We start from the raw sequence: 7,430 nt of genomic DNA on the forward strand, positions 1-7,430 counted from the left end.
GAATTCTTACATTTTATTCATACTTATACTCCGACTTTTAAGGCAAACAGGATCCAAAGTATTACAGTCAAGAGACCAAAGATCTAAACCATTTATAAATCTTAAAACCATAATGAGAAAAACAATACACCACTGAGTTGTGTAACACCAGACTTTTTGTGCAGTGGCACTCTGTAAAGGACACCCACAAATGACCTGGGAAAGACATTTCGGGAAATGTCGTTTGGAAATATAACCGGCAGAAATGGATGAAAGGTCCAGTTGAACAAAGGGTCCACGCTCCTGCAGATGTTTGACTCCCCAAGTACCTCAGGCATCTTACAAGTCTGAGATACTTGGGTAAATCAATCCTGGGTCTTACGAAAGCAGCCAAATCTTTCCTGGAACTGAGGTTCAAACAAAACTGTTTTGGAAAAACAAAACAGGGTGATACAGAAATCCTCCTTTTCATCGGTTTCCTTAATGGTTTGTTTTTCATCACTTTCAGGAACGGGGGGGGAAGAACTCATGATCTTCATAAGCATCAAACCTTTATACCAATACGAAAGTTCCACATCTGTTATTTTCAAAAATGTGTATGTGGTTTTGTTTGTTTTCCAAAAACAAAACCCGACACCTGATGGTATGCTCCGATCCAGAGGTGATCTGTCTCTTGCTGATTTTGATTTTGAATTTATAATCCCATGGGTTTCTTGTGTTTGTTCTTGGGCAATTTGGGTTTTCTCTGCTTCTTTTCTGAGTCTTTGTTTGTCTTACTGGCTTTAATCTCTGCTTCCCACTGTTTTTTCACTAATGTGTACAGCCTCATGGTGGCCTGTGCATCTTGGACCTGGAGAAGAGCGGAAGGAAGAGGATAAGAGATTCATTTGGCAGCAAAGTTCCGTATTTCTCATCATTATCTGAAGGACCATGATCATGCTACTTTGTATTAATTGAAAGGTGAATTAAACTGTGTTGAACACCATAAGTGAGAATTGTGTTTGATGTGTTGAGCACTTACGGATGAATGTTCACCCTGCTGCACCTTCACATTGAGTATTTCTCTACAGAGGACTCTCAGGGCGGGTCGACCACTCTGGAAGAAAAGAAAAAAAAGATTGGTCAAGGACCTGGAGTAGTCACATTCATAAAGTTTGTAAACGTCTTGACACATGTGTCATATTATTACCTTGACAGCCTTCTTAAAGGGTTTGTACTTCTGAGTGTCGCGGATCTTCTTTTTTGGATGATCCAAGAGTAAAATCTGAAACAGGACGAGACTTTCTTACAACTCTGACATTTATTTTGAAAAATACAGCATTAGTTATCTTGCAAATATTACATCCAGCCTACCTTTAAGTCATTGTGGATGGCGTGTCCGACCACTATTCTGCCCTGCAGGATCTCAGCTACCTCTCTCTGCACAGTCTTAACATTCTCTCCTGCATCGAGGCAAACATGGACAATAAATTATCTTACAACAGTAAATGGAGAAGTTTCCCATACCCTCGCTTATTGCTTATTACAATGACCTTTGTGACTCACCATCTTTGATATCCTCTGGCCGGATGCCACTGACGGCTGTCCTGTAGTCTGTCACCTTCTCTGTAGGTTTAACGTATTTGTCATAGATGCATTTCCCAAACTGGTTCACGAGAGACACGCGCGCCAAGATGCTGTCTTCTCCGTCCGGACCCACTCCCACCATCTCACAATCAATGGCCACAGCTCTGGTGAGACTGACGTTGGCGAACGGCAACAGAGGTGATAAAAGAAGAGAGTCATCATGATGTGAACCAATCTGAGGAGTTAAAGCTGGGAAGAAACCCTCTCTATGCTTTTAGTTACATCTGTTTAATTTTTTTTTTTATTCACATCTATTGTGTTTTGCATGATTTATTTTAACTGTTAATAATTTCCCATAGCATGTTTAGGTGTTTTAGACATCAATAAGCTTTACTGTCGAGGGAGACTTGTACTCCCCAGCACTGTTGCCAGAAAATCAACAACAAACAAATAAAAGTAACAGCAAACAAGATTATTTGCAATTTTCTTTCAGTATTAGACTGACTTTTTCCAGTGAAAGCCTCAGTTTCAGATGTACCAAACCTTTTGGCAATATTAGATTTAGGTTGCTTTGTTTTGTTTTTTTGCATCAGTATGAAGTTCCTTGGTTTGATTATAATTTATTTCATGGACTGGACGATGCCGCTAACAGACATTCCAGTCTAGTTCTCTTTTTTATTACTTTATTTTCATATTCGAAATAAACATTTCAATCAATCAATCAATATCCATAATCTGTTTTTTTTTTATCTGTCTTCCCAGCAAACACAGTACAATGTCACCATATGATATCACAATATCGCAAGTACAGATTTTACTGCTTATTCCCAGGGTGGCACAACACACACTCTCAAATGTAGTAATTGTATCTTTGACATAAATCTTGTAAGATGACTTTTATATGGTTATAGACAATAAGTTGATATTGATGGTCATGAACAAGACATGTAACCACTGAGGAAATATTAACCTAATATTTGTAATTAATGTGAAAACTGCAAGAGGAAATTTTAGTTTTGTTCTTAAAAGCAGCATCCTCATTTTGAGAAAACTGCAGCCAAAGTGGAGCCATGCTGCATTCAGCTCATAATGGATGCATCAGTTGATGATTAAATGTTCCCACTGCAAAGATGCTGTTTGTTTGTCTGCAACGAGTTGTGTGAATTCACATTAACTGTGAATGAAAGGATTCTGATTCCTACGAGACCTGAATGTTTCTGGGGGTTATTGACAGTGTGTCAACATGTCCTACCTTGTTGCATTCTTATTTTGAAGCAAATCTGTGAGGTCATTACTCACCCCTCGAAGGCTTTCTCCTTGACCAGGACGCTCTCTGCGTCGTTGCTCTTCTTAATTCCCTGCTTTTTCCTCATGATGTCTGCTGCCTCTGCTCCTATCGTCGCCTCGATGTCGTCAGGGTCTACGTCATCAAACCAGAGGTCGTCTCTACAAGAGTAAAGAACAGGATTAAATAAGCAGCCAAACATTTTCTTCACCCAATGACAGTAGATGGGTTAGTGCCGTATACTCACTCTGAGGGTTTTGTCTCCTCAGCCACAGACTTTTGTTTCTTGGCTGCTTGTTCGCTGTTTGACTTCCCACTGGTCCTTTTCCTTTTCGGAGCTGTAGACTGTCCGGTCTGTGAATCAGCTGGGACTTTCGATTTCCCACAAGCATCCTTGGGGACGGCACTGACAGACACAGTCGTTGTCTTCGCTTTTTTCCCAGCGCTTTTCTGCCTGGGATCTGTATCGTTCTTGGGAATATTTTTTGAAATATTTTCTTTGGTCTCCTTTTTTGGCAGGACACCATTCTGATTTTCCGGCAGCTTGGGCTTCTCTGGCTGACTGGCTTTTAACATCTGTGGAAGACACGCAAAATGGTGCACATTCATCAGAAAAAAATCTAAAGTGATAAAACAACTCATAAATCATTATATTTACTTCTTACTCACACACAGACACAACTCTTAGCTTACCTCTTGTAATATTTTCCAGTTGGCAGAGTACTGTTGGGCATCTTTTGGAGGATGTGCACCTTTTGGGGGATTTGCACCTTTAGGAGGATGTGCAGCTTTAGGAGGATGTGCTTTACCTTGGTTATTAGGAGGTGGAGGCTTTTTCTTCGTATCAAACCAGAATTTCTTTTTCTTTTTCACGGTGTTGTTCTTAACAGACGTGGACTGCTGCGTTTTCGCTGGAGCACCTTTTTTCTTTGCGTTCACCTTCGACATTATAGCCACTTTTGGAGAAATATTTTCTTATTATTTTGTGTACTTTGTCCTCGCAGTGTGTGAAGTCTGTTTACCGTCCTCAGCCACGCTGGACCGTCACTGCTGCGTCACTAGTTTGACAGACAACCGTTTAAAAAGTAACGCTCGACGCTGTCTCACCATGAAATGCTTCCCCACATATGTTTCACCGTGTGGCGGCACCGACCAGGAGGAATTTGTCCGATATTTTCTCAAACTGCTGGTAAATGTGCTCAGCAGTTTCCTTCCAGTGCTGGAAATGCTCTAAAAACCATGCTGGACTGTGTATTTCCGGGGGTGTGCAACATCTCACTGTGGCCGGGTCGCAACATAAGCGCCTCTGGCAATTTACAAACAAACACAGCTTAACAATACAACAGCTACGGTGATTTCTTAAAGCCCGTATTCATTCATAATTTTTCAATGTATGTTAGCACCATTAAAAAGCGATATGATGTCGTTTATTTTTTGTTTTTTACTCAAAATGCGGAACACCGTCTATGGCCACTGTTTCACATCGTTCCGATTATGACGGGGGACAATGTGTAGGGAAGTAGGGAAGGTAATTGATCGACGATCATTTTAGTCAACGATGGTGTGGATGTTTGACAGTTGGTTTCTGTCAGAAATTGTTTTGTAAACAGAGAATCCTGGATTTAGGTAAATATGTCGATTGGCAAATGTTTTAGTTTAGGTTTTATTGAGTAGCTTTACATACGTAACGTTACTGTCGTTTCGAGGACACCCAACTATGCAAGTCCCAGTTTTAGTTTAGTTCGTTATACTAAAATATGTGGTAACGTTTTAACTGGAGAGGTGATTGAGAAAAATATATGAAGTGTTGAATGGCTAAAACTGAAGTTGAACGTTTCCTCATGTCTCCCTTTCTGTTGTTGTTGTAGCTTCAGATCATGGTGGTAAACTCTCCCTCTCCTCTGCCTGAGAGAGCAATTTATGGCTTTGTTCTTTATCTTGGTTCCCAGTTTGGCTTCTGTGAGTATAATAATGTTTCTGGTTTCCGGGTCATGTTATATTATATATTTTTTTAGTATTGCAGATGAAATAAAGTAACTCATGAACAGACACACACACATATATATTCACATTATTTGCTGCAGATATAGCCTAATCATTTATCATTATATATAGTTAAATCCATGCTTACGTTTTGTAACTAGATATTGAAACTAAATTAACCCTGGCTGCAATGTGACTTGGAACCTGTTTCTCCGCAGGTCTGTATTGCCTGTGGGCTTTCATACCAGAGGAGTGGCTTCATTCAATAGGACTCACTTATTGGCCTCAGAAGTAATTAAAAACCTTCCAAACCAGAAATAAGTTACAGTATTCAGTAACGAGTCCCCTCTTTACAATAAAACATGCCTTAGGACACACATGCACCACACTGAGTTTTATGATCCATTCACTGAAACATTGTGTCTTGTGTAGATACTGGGCTCTTGCCGTGCCGATCTATCTGCTGGTGGCTTTAACACTAATTGCACTGATGCTGTTTGGAGTGAACATGAACAACACAGCACCACTTGACTCTGTGGACAACATCACAGGTGAGGATGTTTCCTATGATAACTCAAAGTCAAAGTCAACTTTATTTGTCTCCTGTGGGAGAAATTTGGTTTGGATAAAGAGCCGTGCTGCTGGTACAATCATCACAAACATAAAAACACAGAACATAAAAACCTCATCATAAAGTGCAGTGTGCCATTGAAGCAGACATCAGTTAAAAAGTACACACGTACAAACAAAGTGCAGATACATTCATACACGTTCATACACAACTGTTATTATGCCCTCCCCCTAGCTGCTCATTAAAGGTCCCATATTATGAAAAACAGGTTTTTTCTGGTCTCTACATACATAAACTGGTCCTCCCTGAGCCTACCAACTCCTAGAATGAGGAAAGCAAACGGGTCCTGCATTGACTCTGCAGCCCACCGACTGGTAAAACGGTGCTCATACAGGCTGTTCAGACTCAGCTCCTGTGGTGATGTCACGACGGGAGTGAGGCCGGGCCCTCAGCGCGATAAAACGCCTACCACGTCTATTTCTATGGCTGCAGTGCACAGCAAGAAACTCCTGAGCTAAGTTAATGAAATACCGACCAATTTTAAGTCATAAAGTGGTAATAATCTTTGCCTTGTACAGTAATCATGTTACTTAAAGGTGCAGACACAGAAACAGCTTGTTCTCAGTAGAGCTCATTTGAGCGACTTTTAGACAGCCGACATTCAGGACCACGGATCAGTTTGGGGCAATACATTTCAAGTTTAGTTGGATGTCTGACAGCTGAGTGAAATTGAGTAAAAAGAGTATAATATGGGATCTTTAATTAGCCTTATGGATGTCGGTACAAGTGAATGTTTGAGGCGGTTGTGCCTGCACAGAGGGACCCTGTACCTGACCCTGTAGTACATACTGTAGTAAAGTGCGTGCGTGCTGTCTGATATGGTAGAATTAACCTGCCTGATGGTGGCCAGCTCAAACAGATCTTGAGGAGTGAGTGGTACATGGAACCCATGATTTTGCCAGCTGTCTTCACCAGACTGAGTATTTGAGATTTGGATTTGACAGTGAGGTTTCCGAACCAGGAAGTAATACCGTAACTAAGGATGGATTCAATGGCTGCACAGTAGAAGATAGACATTATATTACTGCTGACACCAAACAGGCGTAGACGTCTGAGAAAATGGAGAACTGTGACCCATCCTTTAGATGACAAGGTGGCAACAATTCAGATTTAGTGCGATCTGCGTCATAATAGCCACTAATACTGACAACACCGTAGGGTTCAACTCCAACACATCTTTCTCTCTCTCTGTCTCTGTAACATCCAGGATGCTTCCACCCCTGAATGTCTCCTTTGTGTCACAGATGTATACGCTCAAGGCCAGAGGACAGATGGCTACCGCGAGGGGGGGATACCCAGGCTGAAGGATGTCTCCATTAGTGAGGTCAACAGAATGTTCTACTTGTCTCCCGAAAGATAAGAAACAGGAACTGATTTTGGCTGGAGGTGAAGCAGAGGTGAAGCTGCGGAGGATTTATTGTAGTGTCACTGTTTACTCACTGTGTCAAAATGAAGGGTTGTGTGCGGGAAGGGAAGGGAAATGCAACATGGGGTAAAGGTGAACGTAATTAGTTTATTTTCACTGATGCTTTACACTTCTGTATTGAGATAAATTATTGTGTGCGTGTGTGTTGATGCTAATGTGATTTACCCCAATATCACAGTTGTCAGAGTCAATGTATGATTTATTTTCAATAAATTACATTTTTTGATATATATTCGGTTTTGTAATGACTTCACATTTGATATGAGTATTATCATTACTTCAAATAATAAAGCTATAATATCTTTCATAAATTCCACCAATTTCCATAAGTGCAAGGCTCTTATGTCGAGGTCCAAAAGGGAAAGGGTTGGGTTAAGTGTTAGGTTAGGGGATTAAAACTACATCGATGATGTGAGAGCACTGGAAACTGGTAAATATTGTCATTTATAATTTTGATTCCTTTGTTTTTAGGTTTTATAACTTTGCTTGACATTTTAAAGCCCTGAACAATGAGAAAGAGAGAAAAAAATAAAACACACCATCAGTGTTTTAGGACAGCC

The 7,430-nt window shown here is 40.6% G+C and overlaps 2 protein-coding genes across 4 annotated transcripts; one reads left to right on the forward strand and one right to left on the reverse strand.

The window, feature by feature from the left end:
* Positions 1-4,102, reverse strand: rexo4 (RNA exonuclease 4). 2 transcript variants are annotated; one of them, XM_085762004.1, is made up of 9 exons: positions 3,624-4,102; positions 3,524-3,569; positions 3,078-3,406; positions 2,845-2,991; positions 1,525-1,718; positions 1,333-1,421; positions 1,169-1,243; positions 1,001-1,075; positions 1-829 (listed from the first exon to the last, which is right to left on the reverse strand). In XM_085762004.1, the coding sequence occupies exons 1-9, from the start codon at positions 3,776-3,778 to the stop codon at positions 674-676; spliced, it is 1,266 nt and encodes a 421-aa protein (XP_085618130.1). In that variant the 5' UTR covers positions 3,779-4,102; the 3' UTR covers positions 1-673. The 2 variants fall into 2 exon arrangements, with proteins under 2 accessions (XP_085618130.1, XP_085618129.1); XM_085762003.1 differs by having other exon boundaries at positions 3,524-4,102.
* A 247-nt stretch (positions 4,103-4,349) lies between these two features.
* pigp (phosphatidylinositol glycan anchor biosynthesis, class P) lies at positions 4,350-7,101 on the forward strand. Of its 2 annotated transcripts, none has more exons than XM_085761057.1 (5): positions 4,350-4,456; positions 4,705-4,789; positions 5,032-5,104; positions 5,246-5,364; positions 6,689-7,101. In XM_085761057.1, the coding sequence occupies exons 2-5, from the start codon at positions 4,708-4,710 to the stop codon at positions 6,802-6,804; spliced, it is 390 nt and encodes a 129-aa protein (XP_085617183.1). In that variant the 5' UTR covers positions 4,350-4,456; positions 4,705-4,707; the 3' UTR covers positions 6,805-7,101. The 2 variants fall into 2 exon arrangements, with proteins under 2 accessions (XP_085617183.1, XP_085617184.1); XM_085761058.1 differs by having other exon boundaries at positions 4,360-4,456; positions 4,699-4,789; positions 6,689-6,952.
* Positions 7,102-7,430: the final 329 nt, after the last annotated feature.

This window comes from Trachurus japonicus, chromosome 19, assembly GCF_045865225.1.
Source record: "Trachurus japonicus isolate A0001 chromosome 19, Traja_1.0".
NCBI classification, from domain to species: domain Eukaryota; kingdom Metazoa; phylum Chordata; class Actinopteri; order Carangiformes; family Carangidae; genus Trachurus; species Trachurus japonicus.

What these genes read in the sequence shown, in the direction of transcription:
- rexo4 (XM_085762003.1), bottom strand. Translation starts at nt 3,778, where the DNA reads ATGTCGAAGGTGAACGCAAAGAAAAAAGGTGCTCCAGCGAAAACGCAG. An exon ending in GCCAGAGGATATCAAAGATG is followed by an intron (nt 1,422 to 1,524) that starts GTGAGTCACAAA and finishes GCCTCGATGCAG; the next exon opens with GAGAGAATGTTAAGACTGTG. An exon ending in CCTTTAAGAAGGCTGTCAAG is followed by an intron (nt 1,076 to 1,168) that starts GTAATAATATGA and finishes CTTTTCTTCCAG; the next exon opens with AGTGGTCGACCCGCCCTGAG.
- pigp (XM_085761057.1), top strand. Translation starts at nt 4,708, where the DNA reads ATGGTGGTAAACTCTCCCTCTCCTCTGCCTGAGAGAGCAATTTATGGC. An exon ending in CTCACTTATTGGCCTCAGAA is followed by an intron (nt 5,105 to 5,245) that starts GTAATTAAAAAC and finishes TGTCTTGTGTAG; the next exon opens with ATACTGGGCTCTTGCCGTGC. An exon ending in CTCTGTGGACAACATCACAG is followed by an intron (nt 5,365 to 6,688) that starts GTGAGGATGTTT and finishes TTTGTGTCACAG; the next exon opens with ATGTATACGCTCAAGGCCAG.